The 17,102-nt window shown below is 48.2% G+C and overlaps 1 protein-coding gene across 1 annotated transcript; it reads right to left on the reverse strand.

Annotated features, from left to right (window-relative positions):
• Nucleotides 1-1,226: 1,226 nt before the first annotated feature.
• On the reverse strand, nt 1,227-15,580 carry LOC144125191 (chitinase-3-like protein 1). The gene is made up of 10 exons (XM_077658391.1): nt 15,326-15,580; nt 14,204-14,327; nt 11,864-12,058; nt 9,901-10,157; nt 9,616-9,719; nt 9,306-9,429; nt 7,902-8,087; nt 6,288-6,410; nt 4,041-4,278; nt 1,227-2,887 (listed from the first exon to the last, which is right to left on the reverse strand). The coding sequence occupies exons 2-10, from the start codon at nt 14,307-14,309 to the stop codon at nt 2,400-2,402; spliced, it is 1,821 nt and encodes a 606-aa protein (XP_077514517.1). The 5' UTR covers nt 14,310-14,327; nt 15,326-15,580; the 3' UTR covers nt 1,227-2,399.
• Between the last annotated feature and the right edge of the window lie 1,522 nt (nt 15,581-17,102).

The following is a 17,102-nucleotide window of genomic DNA, read 5'->3' on the forward strand; positions in this document are numbered from 1 at the left end:
GAGGGGTATAAGGACTCCCAGGGATACATGAATGTAAAGTAGAGAATGACCTTCTGCATATATAGGAATTAACCCATTACGTTATCACGTCATACCCTTAAGGTGGAGCTTCAGTGTCTCCTTCAATTTTACGCCCACTTGGCCTAATATACTTTAGGGTTAAGAATCATGAGCCATGTATCTTTCTGCCAACTGAACGAGCAACATCAAAAAATTTTCATCAAATTTGCAGGGGCTGGACCGAAGATTTGCTGTCATTTTTAATATAGACCGAAACTCTTTCGCGCTAGAAAACGGTGTCTATTTTTCTATGTGCGGGCGAAAGAAAGCAATGCAAGAACAAGCACGGTTGGGATTTTGTTTTGCTAATGCATGATCGTAAACTGCTGAATGAGTCACTTAGACGAAAGTGAAGACTAAGAATTTAAGCACCTGTGTTATACTTTTTTTTTCTCTGCATTTGCGTGGGCGACGCTCTTTTGGCTGCCATTGTGCCATTTAACTTGAGAATTATGACTGACTGGCTTGCGAATTGACTTCTCGGATGAGGTAAGACAGCTCAAGTTCATTTCTGCCGACTCGATCATCTTCTATGGAAGTGTGGCACCGGCTATGGTAATAACAACCTTCTAGCTTTTAATACCACTAGAGGATTTATGGGCTTTTCTGTCTGTCTAAGGTTTTTGACGACCCATCAAAGACAACATACAAGTAGAAGGAGGACGACCTCTTTATTCTACTTGTCCGCTGTCTTTTTGCGCTAGTTCTACAAAGATCATGGAATACCAACTAGCCCAACAGTGTCTGTCTGTCTGGCATGGCGGCCTTAATTGTTCTCAAATGCACTGCATTATAGGCGTTGCGGGGCGCCGGCCTAATTTGTGCACGCACTACTTGTAGCATCAAACACTGACTTCTCGTTTCTGTCAATTTACTGAGGCATTCCGAAGATGAACCACAGGAGGAATTCGGTATTTTCCAGTGGAGGGTTTCTGAGTGACTGTTGGAAGGGGCATTTGAGAAGGGGGTGAGGGAAAGGTGCAGTTCTATTTACGCGATGGATTTCTTTGGACTTTCTTCGTAGAAAAAATGGCGTTCACGTGGTTTTCCCGTTAAAAGCTTCTGCTGAAGAGAGAGGCGGCTACCACCCCCCACCCCCCCCTTTCCGTCCTGGTGTTAGCACGCGTGGTGACAGCAGACTGCTGACAAAGAGGCAGACAAGAAGCTTCTTTTTCAAACAGAGTATTTGTGGTTTATTTCTCGCCGTTTTTAACAACTTGAAAACACATACGCACTCGGGTTGATTTATGATGACTTCCGATGGTATTTCATAAATTATTGATGAAAGAGTGGTTGCATATTCTCAACGTGAGCGGTCATTGTGCCCGTCGGCAAAATGATTAAAAGCCTTTTCGTCGCTGAGTGTGAAGCCTTAAAATAACTAAATTCAGTTCACATTACAAAAATAAGATGTCTCGGCAAAACAAAACTGCTCTGGCTGGTCACCGGGAGAGCCTTTCGCGAGGCACGTGAATATTGCTAGTCACACAGAAACAGGTAAAACTAGACCGAGGTCGCTCTTGAGGTCATATATTTGTAAAAAGCAAATTCTAATCTATGACATATTTCACTTAAAAGTTTTGACGCACTCAGGTCCCATTAAAGGGTACATTGGAGGTATCACGAGTGAAAAGCACATAGCAAAGAGGTTGTGAAAAAAAACTGCAGGACATAAACATAGCGAGCAAAAAAAAACATTGTCCTTTCTGCCAGCTTGATTTCAGCCCTTCTATAAACAAATGTAGCATCGCTCTATTTGATCACCTATATTATGAAATAAATAGCATCTTTGTCGATCTGACGAGTCTTTGCTACCCCAGTGGTATGAGACCTTCGGAATATATTAAACCGGCGGCTGGCTGCCCTTCTGGTGCATGCTCACCGCTGTCGCCTTGAAATTCGTCCATGCCATCGCATAATTTGGCTTCGGACTCCTGCCATAGTCACTATTACCAGAATAGTCTTGGATCTGAAATCTTGCGGCTCAGTTACGTACTACACAAACCCCAGAGTCCAGCAGATTCGTACGAGGCGCAGTTGGCGGGATTTCTTGACGATAGAGTGCAAACAGTTGGCGGGATTTCTTGACGACAGAGTGCAAACAGGCGCCTTTACAGTTGCAGAACATTGAAGAGCGTGGAAGATTTGCCAGAACCTGCCCTAACCCATATGACGAGCTCGTTCACGAGCTCAGTTCAATAGTCCACTGGATGCCTTCTCTTGAGACTACAGGAAATGTGCGTAAGACCCAGCGCCTCCTCTCTGCACACGGCACATCCGTTCATCTCTCCAGTGTAGATCAATAGGACAGCCTCTGGGAGAATATGTGCCGATAAAACTTAGTAGCTGTCGTTCTTCTGCGGCAGCACCTGGTACGCCTCGTTGTCGTAGTAGGTGCTGCACTTGGGCACGGATTCGGGCCACACGCAGATCTTGGTCTCCGGGTTGAAGACTGTTCCCGGGGAGCACGTCTTCTCGAAGGCCACCAGCTGTCCGCCCTGGTGGACGCAGTCGTAGAAGCGCTGGCAGTCGGTCGGATGCGGCACGCTGCCGGCCGACGGGCACTTGAACTCGGTGATGCCCGGAGTCGCCGGTGGAGGCGACGGCGGTGACGGTCGAGACGGTGGCGATGGCGGTGAAGGTGGTGATGGTGGCGAAGGCGGGGCCCGGGTCGCAGTCGTGGTCGTTGCGGCGGTTGAGCTTCGCGTGTCCGGTTTGTGGCTTGGAGGCCACCACACTCGGGCGGTCGTTGACGACATTTCGCTGCTTGGTGTCGTGCTCTGCGTCGTGGAAACTGGGGTGGAAGGAGTGGTTGCTCCACTGCCTCCTGCGTACAGTGATGGGTGAGAACGAGGTTAGTACAAGGCGGATGGAACCACGCTGCGCTCGAGGAATCACTGCTGCGAGGAAATGGATTGGAGGAAATGGATTATTGGCCGTTGCCAATAAAATTCGCAGAATCCATAGCTTATTATTCTGGCACACGACTGAAAGTGAAAAACGAGTACGGAGAACAAAGCGCTAAGGCGCCTGTGTGCTGTGCGATGTCAGTGCACGTTAAAGATCCCCAGGTGGTCGAAATTATTCCGGAGCCCTCCACTACGGCACCTCTTTCTTCCTCTCTTCTTTCACTCCCTCCTTTATCCCTTCCCTTACGGCGCGGTTCAGGTGTCCAACGATATATGAGACAGATACTGCGCCATTTCCTTTCCCCCAAAACCAATTATTATTATTATTATTAACAAAGCGCACTCCTGAAACTCTCGCTTCCTTTACAGCGTTAATGTGAATGATGACGGCAAAGTACCGTAGATATCTCCAAGTTAAAGAACACGCAGTCGGTTAACTGAAAATTCAATTTTAGTTAACCCGCCGCGGTGGCTCAGGGGTTAGGGCGCTCGACTACTGATCCGGAGTTCCCGGGTTCGAACCCGACCGCGGCGGCTGCGTTTTTATGGAGGAAAAACGCTAAGGCGCCCGTGTGCTGTGCGATGTCAGTGCACGTTAAAGATCCCCAGGTGGTCGAAATTATTCCGGAGCCCTCCACTACGGCACCTCTTCTTCCTTTCTTCTTTCACTCCCTCCTTTATTCCTTCCCTTACGGCGCAGTTCAGGTGTCCAACGATATATGAGACGGATACTGCGCCATTTCCTTTCCCCAAAAACCAATTATTATTAGATATTCCGACCACGAAAGCGTTCAATATGATGAATACGAGATGAATTCATTAAATTATATTTTTCAAACAAGGCCACGGGCTTCCTTACATAGGTTTCCGTTCTTAATGACGATGAGGGGGAGCCCTTTAACACGCCTGTAGTTCTCGGTCCTCACCCACTGCGTGTATGAGTTCAGCGTTTGTTTAATATAAGATTTGAACTAGGCGGCTGCCGCAGCTGTTCCGATGCTTTGTGAGAAAGCTAGCTTTGCAAGCTTCGCGACTGATGTCCAGCATGTGACACGCGAGTCCGATACCTACCGGGTGGAGTGCTGGGCCTGGGCCACCACGTCTTCTCGGTGGTCGGCGTAGGCACGGTGGGCGGGGTGACCGGCTTGGGCGGAGGCACGGGTATCACCCCCGGCCCACCCATGGCGAACACCTGATTGATGGTGCTCAGCATGGGGAACTTGATGCCGTGGCACTTTCCGTGGAAGTCGTCCGTCTCAATGGACCACACCATGCCACCAGCGAGGCCCATCGCCTTGGCGTACTCCACCTGGGCGAGGCGAACGGCAGCACAGATTCAGAGACTCGTTCGACTCTGAACACAAACCGCGCTTCGTAGATATCGAAACTTCTCAACCGCCTTTCCTGCTTTGTGTACACTATACTAGTTCCTGTTCAATTGCACTTTTTCTCATTTGTTAATTTTCGCAATTGCCCAAATAATTCTCGCCGCCGATATTTTGTCGAACGTTTGCAGCTATCGCTTTTCAGCTATCGTAGCAGAGGGGACCAGAACACTTCGCTGTCTGAAAATTGCCGCATGCTCATCACGTACCAATGCATATCCAATTTCTTTTTAAGGTAGTCACAGATTACTATGCCTCACAACACCACAACACCGCACAACACGCACAACACCCACAACACACATATACACACTGCATGATTGAATTGTCTCGGACTGAGTACAGGGTGGTACATTATTTTTTTTCTGCCTTCTGAAAACTTGTATTTTTTTATCGCAATCGTTGTACTGACCCAAGTGTATCTGCGAGATTTTATCATCGATGCAACCGCATGTACAAGGGGCCAAGGCCTTCGTCAGGCTCTTAGCCTATAGCCTTGGCCTCCTCTTAGGCACTGTCTAAGAAAAAATAAAGGAAAAAAATAAGAACTCGCTTCTGGACGAGTCTCCAGAAAATAATGGGAAAAAAGAAAGAAAAGTAATATCTGTACCCTGCGCCGGAAGTTGGCAGGTGATAACCTGAAGCTATCGCCACCCTTAAGTTCTTTTTCTTTTCGCCCATTTCTTTCGCCAAAATTTCACCAAAAGCAGTTCGTCCGTACTTCCGGCGCCTGGTCTGTTATATTATAAGAACATGGCCACCGTGAAGAGATGCTCACGGTATACTGTGCGGTGACGGAGTAATCCTCTAATCGCTCGAGATGAAGAACCGCATATTTTCTATCTGCTGCAAAACAACCACAGAACATCTCTGTGCTACACTGTTTCGGACTCGGAGCTCTGTCGGCCTTACTTTTCCAGTAACCGGAGTCTATCATGCAAGCAAACGAAACTTCTGCGACGAGAGAAAGCTCTTTAATGAAAAAACAAACAGAATTTAGCCGGAGTTTAAACGCTGGCATGCTACTCTGCGCGGGGAAGGTAATTGGGAGATAAAGGCGGAGGAATAGCGGTGCTGATAAGTAAAATAAAGCAAATAAAACGGTGAGAAGATAAATTGCAGCCATTAAATGGTACTAAGGTGCCTCGGCGAGTAATGATGGTATACATATGAAATGATGAAGTGCACAAGCCTGATAAAGAAGTTATTCATTACTTTCATGCAGCTAGCAGAATCCCCGCATAAATTTGTTGACCAGACATCGTACTGTACGTGGCAATACAAAAGGGGAGGCGAACGCTGCACGAAGGAGAGCTGGCTCGGGCGATCAACAAGGCAAGTGAGTTGAGTTGAGTTGAGGTGTTGGATGCTACAGGTGGGGTTAGCCTTGCTTTATCTGGCGGCAATTGCTACACCGCAGCGTCCCTTCTATATCAACAATGCCGCATCTACCCCGCTATGCGCACAGTCTCTTATAATAGCACACATTCTCTCCCGCTGTCACCATCTATGCACAGAATCAATCCACACAGTCCACATCACAGTCCACTCCAAAAGTCACCATCTATGCACATATTCAGTCACAGCAGAACATAGGCCATTGTAGTGCCACAATACATACACACATTCACTCACAGTATAAAGTAGTCCACTCCGGAAGACACCATCTACGCACACATTCAATCACAGTAGGTCATAGTCCGTTCCTGTCAACAAGGCAACTCCTGCACATCTTGCTGCAATTCCCAATCCAGCGCTTCCACGGAGTGGTGGAAGAAAAGTGACAGAGCGTTGCTATAGAGCGTCGGACTGGGCTTAAGTAAGAATTTTCTCGCTCGCTAGCTCGCTCGCTCGCTCACATTGATGCTGAGTGGCGCTCCCTTAACTGTTTTTGGAAAGTAGCACCATTTTCGCTCTTCTTGCTATGCCATACCTTGGCCGTGATGCTCTCCATGTCGTCGTAGCCGACCCACTGGCGATCCAGGAATGCGTACGGAGCCATGAAGTACGGGTCCTTCACCACCGTCCACTTCTGGCGGGCGAAGCTCTCGCAGATCTGCGGACAAAGTTTCGTTTGGTTGAGCGCTACTGAATGCAATGCGGCTCACGTTAGGGCAGTCTACCATGTGTAACTAAAATGCAACTAAATTGGACCATTTCCTTGCTTTTGATGTTTTATCATATGCTTTCGTTAAACAGGACCTTATGATTTCAGAATGTATTGGGATTGTGTGGTTATATTGAGATGTAGATAATATTCATTGTAAAATAACCTACTTCCTTCGAAATAGTGATCACACTTACTTTTTTTACCAGACTGCCTGCGTCTGAAGTTTCGACTGATCTGGACGTTCGAACAGACTCGCCTTTTCGGTCGGCATTTATTTTGAAAGCATAACATATGATACTCAAAAAGTCAACGTACATAAGTTTTATACTGACAAGTATAGGAAAGTCCAAGCATCGGCAAGACAGTTTGAAATTCTTGCAACGACAGTGTCACTTGTAATAAACCTGGAAAACCCGCTACCACCTTCCCCTTATTGCTGTTCTCAAGACTTAAAGTGCCAGCGTAGCTCCAAACAGCATAAATCTAACGTTCCTTCCAGTCATAGCAGCAATATTTACTCTGAAATTACGCAAATTCGTCGTGCATATACAAGAGCGAAAAAGCGCATGGTTTCATGCAGGAGCTGCGTAATCGGCGACTCGCCGGACGAGAGATGCCAATTCGGTCATTTCTGTGGGCCCACTTTCACACGCACGTTTTCATAGACTTTTTCGTCTACTCTTTTAACGTGCATGTAGGGAAGAGGGTAGAGCTTGACAGCGGCATCGACTAGTCCTCTTTGTAGGGGACGAGAACAACGCACGAGAACTTATAAGTGCATTCACCAAATTGCACAAAAAACCAGAGCTGCAGTACACAATATGCCATACAATCAACAGCACAAAACTTTAGTAATGCTACAGAGGATGGTATCTAAACAGCTGAGTGAATTGGTGTAAGCTATAAAAAAAAAACCAAAAGAGGCGCAGCCTATTTTAAGCAATGAAAAATCATATACACAAACACATAAAGGCAATAGGCAAACAAAAAATTGGTAGGGCTTTAACTTAGTTAAAGCGAGCAGACGCGCGAAAGCAGGTGGTAATTCAATTGCAGGAGGCACTTAAGCTCCGCCCGAAGCGCATGACGCGATGTATATTTTGTGGTTTAATGTCCACATATGCAGAACTGCTCATTCTCTACTTAAAATTCATAAATGGCGGCGTAGTCCTAGTACCACTACCAGGGCAGCGGTCAAGTGATGCGCCACTGCACTGACAGGTGGCTGCTCCTATCACAGCCACCCGTAGGGATTGTGCGACCCAAGTTGTTCAAAGGTGGTACACTGACGGTACCCTCTTGAAAAGCTGGCGTAGTGAAGCTCTCGCTTCAAAAAGGTATACGTATACATCATGGGATTGTGAACAGCGAATTTTTTCTGAGTACCCTTAGCGCTTGAACGGGCGTTGAATAAGCTCTGCCAGTGGATGTGCTCACCTCGTTGTATCCGAGCGACCCGGGCTCGCGGGTGTAGGGACCCGCGCGGCCCTTCTGCGGCGCCTCGTCTCCGGGGTGGTGGTTCTCAGCGCGACGCAGGGTGAACGAGCGGCCGTACAGGCCCATGCCCAGCACCAGCTTGTTGCGCGGCGCACCCTTCTGGATCCAGTAGTTCACCGAGAAGTTCTGCGGAGCGGAGAATTGGAAGCGCACATACAGCGTACACCTTCTTTCTTGGTATACAGTCAGAACTGGCCGCGTCGTCCATCGAAAGGTAGGAGAGCAAAATTTAATTATGGAATTGACAATACCTGCACTAGGTTCGCTAACGAGAAAAAATTCCTACTCCCGAAAATTGACACAAATTACTGTAAAACGATATCAGCATTTGTAGGTAATAATTTGGAATTATTTGCCCTTCTCTTTAAAATCAGAATCGAATTTCTGCATCGCTTAAAAAAAACACTAACGGATGTTTTGCTAGATCAATTTTTTTGGTGCATGTATGTTTTCTCTTCCTTCGTAGTTATTATGTGCATTCTGCTACCTGATATTCGCGTTGTTTCATTTTGTAAACATTCGCTGTATTGTTTCTGCTGTTAGCTTATTATTAGACGTAATATTTAATCGAGAGTCCTCGTGCAGTCTCTGGCTTTGCGACCCTCGTATGTATACGAGCACGCCTGAATCGTTTTTTTTTCAACAAAGTTGGATTTGATTTGAATATCCTTTAGAAGAGGTACTACGAAGGGTGAACAAAACGCAAGGTGCCCTCGCACGGAGAGGTCATGATGGTTAAAAAATATTTTCCTGGGTCATCCCTCTTGTCATTCGATGAGGAAGCGAAAATAGTCCCGAAGGTACGAACGCCACAACTGAGTGAGCGCTCACTGTAGCCATACCTTCGTGGAAGGGGTGAGGTTGAAAGGGGAATAGACCATGCAATAGGTAGCGCGATTTACCCAGCCTCGGAAGCAAACCACATGCGCTCGGTACGTCCCAGGTCCTCTAACGCACCAACGCCTGTACACTGCAGGTGTCACTTGCAGGGTGTAAATTAAGGGCCAGTAATTCGTGGACTCTAAACCGCGAATATCTACTGCACGTAACTTAGTTTTACGGGTGTATGTGTGTGCGACTGTGTCTTCCACGCTTGAAATGCTGCAGCAAACGGGCGTGGATGGATCATCACAATGCTGGGCATTACATTCGCTTAAACCAATCGATCATTACGAGGTCCAGATTTTCTGCTTCCGATGACACTGGTGCATTACCGGAAGTATGAATTCTGAATTCTGAGAGATAAAAGTCATCTAGACATCGTGTTCGGTGTCCCTAATCTACACGATTTTCTGCCGTGCGCCACGTCAAACGCTGTGCATATTGCAGGCCGGCACACCTTACCACGTTGAGAATGTGGTCCTCTGGTTTCTCCTCGGGTCTCGAATACATGGGGGCGTGGTGGCCCGTCTTGGTCTCCCAGCCGCCGTGGAAGTCGTACGCCATCACGTTGATGAAGTCAAGATACCTGAAGCGGAGTGGAAAGCTTTTTTAGTTGGCTGCTGCACGGGATGCGCATCCGCACGCGTGCTAGTAATCTTACAGACTACACAGGCTGTGTCACGCCTTTACTCAAGCGTCTCGATGATGCATTAATACGAGATAGATGCCTTCGCGAGTACACGTCTGCTCTGACGACAGGTCACGAACTCACTTGGACACCTGGGGAACGTCGTAGGCGGGGTCCATGAAGTGCTTGCCGGCGGAGACAGCAGCAGTCAGCAGCAGCCCGTACGGCTTGAACTCCTGGCTCACTTCCTGTGGAGAAAAGATCGAGCGGACGTTACTTTTTGTTCTGGCAACGATGCTTTGCGCTCCAACTATGTGCCAATTCTCATCAGGTAATCACAGCCTAAAAAGCCGTACTCGCAGTGTTCGACGCTCACTTAAAAAAATATATGTAGATGGAGCACGTGTGGGTGGAGGCGCGGTAACTGACCCTGAGGAGCGCCACGAAGTTCTGCTTGTCCTCCGGCTTTCCTCCCCTGGCTGCCGGGTACTCCCAGTCGAGGTCGAGGCCGTCGAAGTTGTACTTCTTGCAGAAGTCCACCACGCTGTCGACGAATATCTTACGCGACGCCGGCGACTTGGCCATGGCCGAGTACTTGACCGAGCCCTCGTTCCAGCCGCCGATGGCGATGATCGCCTTCAGTTTGGGGTTCTGCTTCTTCAGCGCCGTGAACCGCTTGAAGGCTCCTGCGTGCATGCACGTGCTATGATGTGTAAGGCCTGAACGCATGCCTTTGTTTGCATTAAAGGAACAAGGCTCCTAAACATAAGCGAATACCTCCGGAGCTAGTCGTGATCAAATCGAGCAAGTGAACAAGCTAAAACTTGTACACTAAGCACGGTTTTTCTTAATAAGAATAAAAAACAAGCTTCCTCAGAGCCATTGAGTTGCACCAACTTTAGTGTGAAACTTCGAATTTAGCCCAGCTTCACGCGATGAAACTTGCTTAAATGGCTGCAGAGCCGAGTTTAATAAATGGTACCATCACCTGCAATCAGCGATAAGGAACTGGCTACCACACGTCCATATTGGTGCGACACATACATAAAACGCTGTAGTACACTGATCTCTAAGAACATGCCCCAAACTAATATCTCGAACGTACATACACCCTATGTAAATACTATAATAGTACTCCGTTGAATGCTGCCTAACCTATACTCTTGTTAGACAGATAACCGTTTCGTATATTCGCGATGCAGGCAGTTCGTAGCATGCAAGTGCCATGTGGCGATGGCAACATACGTTCTCAGCCTAAGTATGTCGAGGCCGGTACTTTCGCCTTCGATTGAACGGGAAAGTTGTACTATTAGTTGCTTACACATACTGTACAATTTTATTGTCTTGCTATCGGCAATAATCCCAGTTGGGCTGAATATGACCATGATCTCCTTGTTAGTCAGACTCCGAGTTTTCAGCAGAAAGAATTTTATTGCGTTTACTTGAACTTTCGGCCAAAGTTTTTACACTTTTTTATCTGCGGAGCATTCTGTTGTAGCCTGGAAGGTGGGTTTAATGCCCATTAATCCTCCTCCTCTCATCCGTGGCCCAAATGAGAATGCAAATCGGCCCTAAATTTGGCTTTCACTTGTTTCGCTGCTTTTATTCTGCAGATTAGCATAATTTTGCAAAGAGCGCTCAGCCTTATTGCTTGCCGTGTTCAAGAGACGCCCCCTGTGTACATGCAGGACATAGGCCTAAGTCTGAACTATTTCAGACTTAATGTTCAACTGCTGTGGTGCAGCAAATGGCAGAGCTCGCAGAAGAAGGCCGTCAAGGTTTTTCACAACGGAGCATTAACGGGCATCTCAAATCACCCGAAACAGGTCTACCAAGGTATATAAAAAAAGCGTTTATCAGAAGGACGCGTAACTTCATTTACGCAATACGTCATTGTATATCGAGCGCCGCATGCATGCCTAGCTTAACATAACTATCAAAATAGAAATTTCAGCGTCAGCAACCATGTTAAAGGACAGGCGAAACAAACGACCTGCCCAGACATTGACAGATGACCTGCTGAGTTGACGTACCTACGAACACGACAGCCGGTTCGTAGAAGAGAGGCAGGTGAAAGGTGTCGAAAGGGCAACGGACATAGACCTGTTCCTCCACCGTTCAATGCGGGTACACTATAAACCCCTTTCAGAGCGCCGCTTCAAGCGAGAGCATTAATATTTGGACGCCACGAAAAATCAAGGTGATCGGCAGAGCCTCATGCGTTCTTGCGTTTTGACGGCTAAGTTCACATCGATAAGTGATGGGTACGGGTGCGTCCGGCCTTGAATATTTCAAGGGAGACAGGCTCCACCACGCCCCCGTGCATCTCCCCAAGAGTGTTGCGCTTTCCGATGTGTGAAGCGTTCACAGCGAGCGTTTGACGCAGACGCACCTTTGCCGTAATTATCCTCGAGGTCGTTCCAGGAATCGAGGCTACGGATCTTGTGGTCGCTGCCCAGACCCGCGAACCCATAGATGATGTGGGTGCAGATGAACGGGTCGATGGCCTCCACGGGAAACTTGCCGGCGCCCGGACGGTACACGGCCCAGGAGCCGTAGTAGCACACCACCTTGTAGTCGTGCGAGTCTGAGGAGGGGTATACGCGCAGACAAGCGCGCGAGGAGCCGTGTGAGGCGTCTGTGTACACAACCGCGAGAGCTGCAGCCATTGTGTAATCGGGCAGTTTGAACAGTGCTCAGTCCTTCTCGAACGTCGCAAGGACTCGCCGCCGGGAGGGAATACGTGTTTGCGGCCGGCCTGAGTTGGTCCCGACACCGGAGGTGCCAGGAACCACTCGTCCGGGACGTTGTGTGGACAGTAGGTCGTCAAGCGACATTGTGTGACGGAATGCGCGCTCAACGTCAAGGGTCGCATTTGCAATTTTCTGCAGCCACTCGTTCGTTAGGTACGGTAATGCACTGTCTTTGTCAGGAGTGTCCGGCCCACAGGGCTCGCTGCCAAACCTTATGCAATTAAATGTTTAGGGTACGTTTGAAGCTCATGACCGCCGCAGGCATGATGACGAGCTTCTCAACCTGCAGGTATCTGAAGCTTTATCTTGAGGAATTAGAGCAGAAAGTCCGGCGAGTTGGTTAATATGTATGCATGTTGGAAAAAAGCGCATGAAGACGACGACAGTACGAATCACCAAAAAAAAAAAAGGGCGAGCGCTAACTCTCAACTGAAAGTTTATTCCTGAAAGTAAAGGTACTAATAGAGATCTTAAAATACTGAACAAAGAAAAAGGAACAGAAATGCCGTAATCGTCAGCCAGCAGAAGTAAAAGAAATGACATAAGCAACACAGCTCAATTATTTCACCGCTAACCCAATGCAGACGCTAAACACTCGAATTCTCTATCAGTCAACGCCACCGGAAAGTTGACTGATACAGATTTCCTGGCACATGCGCATGTGTAAGGCTTCCATCAGTTCACGGACTAATTAATCTCGGTGCATGAAAAGAATAGTCATTTTTGCAAACAAAGGTGCGCAGGTCGTGCGAGATCAATGACGCACACACACACAAAAAAAAAGAAAATAATCATACCTTTGTTTGCAAAAATGGCTACCATGCACCGAGAACAATTAGTCCGTGAACTGATGGAAGCCTTCGACATGAAATCCCAGGAAATCTGTATCGGTCAACCTTCCGGTGGCGTTGACTGATACAGAACTCGAGTGTTAAGCGTTTGCATTGGGTTATCAGTGAAATAACTGAGTTGTGTTGCTTTTATGTTCTTTTTTCTTACTTCCGCTCGTTGACGTGTTAACGATTGCTGCTTTACTGGTCCTTCTTGTTCGTCCAATCTTATCATGGTTTTCTGTTATTACCTGTAGTTTCAGGAATAAACCTTTAGTTTAGAGTCAGCCTACAGCCTTGTGGTTATTCGTTCTGTCATCGTCTTCACGCCCTTTTCCACCTTTAGTGTCTTGCTGCACGGCTCGACAGCGGACATGCGCGGACACGACTGCTTGCGAGAATATGACATTACGCAAATTTACGTGAGCGATATGCGATCTAAAGCTGCAGAAAAAGAAAACAAAACTTGAGCGATGCTTGGAGCCTTTAGAACCTGATGTCCGCTTGCTAGGCAGAACATGTACGGAGGAGATCGTTCCGGATAAAGTTTATCCAATGGCATATTATCGTTGAATTATTATTACTATTGCACATTATATTGTACACTGCGATATCACTATTGCATTTGCCCTGTGACGCTTTGAAAGTGAGCAGTTGTGTCGCCTGCAGCTATACTGTCGCACAACTGCGCAGCACACATGGTCCTAGCCCCTCTAGACACCCCATGGTAAAGAAGGGCTCTGAGGGATGTCTTGACTCGTATACCTTTTCCTAACTTATGAATGATATTCATCTTTTTTTGTTATTCTAATCTGACGCCATCTGTAAGCAAAGTGTCTGCGCCCTTAGTTTCGAATTTCAACACCAGTTTCGTGGCCAGGCTTCTTCGAACCTCCTTTTACTGACTCCGTATTGTAGACATTCGCTATTGCGAAGTTAGCATCATATATGGCACGGACAAGATAAGAGCGGGTTTCTACAAATACAATGACAGTTTTGGACTACGAGAGAAATTGAGAGCAGCACAAAAAACGCTTTTTCAGTGTCGAAGGGCAAGTTTCTGATACACGTAACCTAACGCTGGTCTGCAGTTCGGCCAGGTAAGTTCCCCACGGCCATTGCATGAACTCAAGACGCGCATTTGCTTACCTGCGTAGCGGGGTTTGTGCACGTACGTGTAACCCATGATAGGGGTCGCCAGTGCCGGAGTCGCCATCAGCGCCACCAGCGCTGCAAGCAGGACGCCGGGCAGCATCTTCTCCGCTGGCCGCAGCTGCAAGCCGACGGAGACAAGAAGCGTCGTGTGTAGATCAGCGACGGAATAGGAGACCCGATCGAGGTCTCCGGGTTCCCGCGCCGTCCGTCTTCTCGCCGTTCCAGCGAAAAACACGCGTCACAACTTGCGCGCAACCGTATGCGAACGAAAACGACGACACAGATTTGCAGACAACCCTCGAGGGAGATTCGCGTGAATACGTCCGCCGTCGTCTTAGGCGAGGGTTGCGGAATCCCGCTTTTCTGTGCAAGCGTGCACGCATGAGCAGTTTCCGTTCAAGCATCACGTCAACGCGATCAGACTCCCACTTTTTCTTTTCTACTTTTTTTCCCTCGGCGCTTTGCCGCGCGACTCTGGCGTGCATCCTCAGGAGGTGGCATTAATTGCCGCTCCCATCGTCGCCTCTATACGCGGTAGCAGGCTGAAAACGCCGCATGGTCTTGCTCGCGTCAGATATGGGGGTCTTGACCTGGCGGCATGCATGCTGAATAATTAGGCGTTTTCTCACGCCTCTCTAATAACACAGGGTAAGAATTGCGCGCTACCAGCAATGCTGGCGCCTCCACTGTCCGATCGATATATAAGCTGCGAATTTTCTCGTTGGATATACGTGCTGTTGCAAGTAGTACAATAAAGAGGTCTTTGCTTGTATTCGAGAGTTCGGGTGAGCGACTCCAGAGCCCATTTACAAAGCAAGCGGGTCTGAAGGCCGCCAGGTATCAGCAGTAGGAGTCGTCGTACAAGGATCCGCACTTTCGTAATGCTACTCCTCTCCATCTGATGGGCTATCCTCATTTTCCCCGAATCGGACTTTTTTATGCGAAAGACGCGGTACCCAAGTCGTAGACACGCACTCCAACGAAACTGCTGGCCTTTAATCCGAGATCGTGACATCTTTCCAGAACAGTTCTCAAATGAGGCTGACACTTCAGCGACCTCGACCTACATCGACGCCTCCTCGCCTTCCGAGCTTCAAGGACACGTAATTGACTTACCTCTGAACAACGATTCGCTCTCGAGACCGCCGTCACAGCGATGTCTCCCACGGTGTTCAAGCCTTAATCCAAGGGCAGAACTCGCAAGTAAGTAGGAACCTCCTAGTGTAACTGTGCGATACGAATAGGACTATGAATGATTTCAGATATTGGCCTTTCGGCTATTGGTCGAAGTTATTGAATTCAAACTTCCTTCCCTCACAAACGCACGCAGGAGCTGCGTACTGATGCTGCCCCTGACATAGAACGCGTGCTGAAATGGCCGCGCGTATGTTCACATTTATAGCGTACTTCGCGTCCGTCCCTCTCTCCCGCAACGCCGACGCGCCGCCCGCATCAGCGGAGCGATGAACAAGCGCCGCTGAGGAGAGGGCGTGAAAGGGTTGCGGACCTGTTTACCGCGACAAGACCGAATCTTCCTCACCGCGCCGCCTGACTTCTTACCCCCGCGCAAAGGGTCCCAGGAGGAGGCACCGGCATTGGGGCAAGCTTATCCGGTCAGACAGCCGAGACATCGCGGCCTACCGCACTCGGCCGCACATACACACTCACGGGGGAACACTCGGGCAATCTCGGCGGAAGAGCGGAAACAAAAAAAAAGAAGAAACAAAAAAGTATGTGCGTACGACTGTGAGTAAGAAAAGTCGGGAAACAAAACGACAGGCACCGCAAACACTCCGCGGAGTGCCTACCGAGGAGCGCGTGTGTATATTTGCACGAAGGAGTTGTAATGGCCTGCCCCACAGACCCCTTCGTGTATGCGTTGGTCGAACGCTGGGTGTAGTCGGCGATATATATAAAGAGGGCCAAAAGAAGATAGTCCCACTCGATGGGATGGAGCGTGTGGAGCGTCCGTTCCTTGACGCTGCCAGAACCGGAAGAAAATATGGCTTTTTTTTTTCCTTTTCGTACTGGTAACTAACGAGACAGGCGAAACAAATCAGTTCGGCAGCCAGTTTTTTTGTTTATTTATTTAGATGCGTGTTCAGGGAGGCTGACATACTGATTGGGAGCCGGCTACTCCTCCACGCGTTTTATAATCTGCAGCAGCAAAAAGAAGTAAGGCAGCAAAGCGCTGAGACCTGCAGGAAGAAGAAGGATATATAAGTCCAGTCCCTCCCTGCAGTCCTTCATCCCCGATAAAGTTTCTCCGCTAGGAATTCAGTATTTCGCCAATAAAGCTGCGGCGCACAACACAAGCCGTAGAATCCCCCCTCTCCGAAATTAAGAAAACAGAGAAAAAATCTAGTAATATGTTAGGTTATGCAGATATCTCACATACCTCGGACAACGGTAGATAGAGGGCATGTAAGGTTATGCAGATATCTCACATACCTCGGACAACGGTAGATAGAGGGCATGTACGGTTAAGCAGATATCTCACAAACCTCGGACAACGGTAGATAGAGGGCATATAAGGTACAATTATTCGCAGCACAAAATGAACAAGGGGCGGGAGCGTTTCCGCAAGCCGGCCTCTTTTCTTTTGGGAGAGGACGATAACCTTGAAAGCACTCACTTCTTTTTGCACTTGCATTGCAAGTTTTTCGCCAAACAAAGTTGTCGGGCTGAAACTGGTGTCAGCGAACTGGCAGATCTCTCGCACTCCTTGTTCATTGCGTAAAGATAATGATAGCTTTTTTTTTTTTTTTGGCGCAAGGACAACTGTGGACAGGGAGCGCCATTTGATTTGGTGCTGACGTATACATCTCAGACAACGCAGCATGCTTATTTTCCTCTCTCTGTTTGTACACTAGTTATGTACTTTTACATATGT

The sequence above is a fragment of the Amblyomma americanum genome, chromosome 3 (genome assembly GCF_052857255.1).
Source record: "Amblyomma americanum isolate KBUSLIRL-KWMA chromosome 3, ASM5285725v1, whole genome shotgun sequence".
NCBI lineage: Eukaryota > Metazoa > Arthropoda > Arachnida > Ixodida > Ixodidae > Amblyomma > Amblyomma americanum.

Coding starts and splice junctions, on each gene's coding strand:
- LOC144125191 (XM_077658391.1), bottom strand. CDS start 14,309: ATGCTGCCCGGCGTCCTGCTTGCAGCGCTGGTGGCGCTGATGGCGACT. Junction 8,088..9,305: donor AGGACCACATTCTCAACGTG/GTAAGGTGTGCC, acceptor TCCGCTCCGCAG/AACTTCTCGGTGAACTACTG. Junction 4,279..6,287: donor TGGAGAGCATCACGGCCAAG/GTATGGCATAGC, acceptor CGCCTCGCCCAG/GTGGAGTACGCCAAGGCGAT.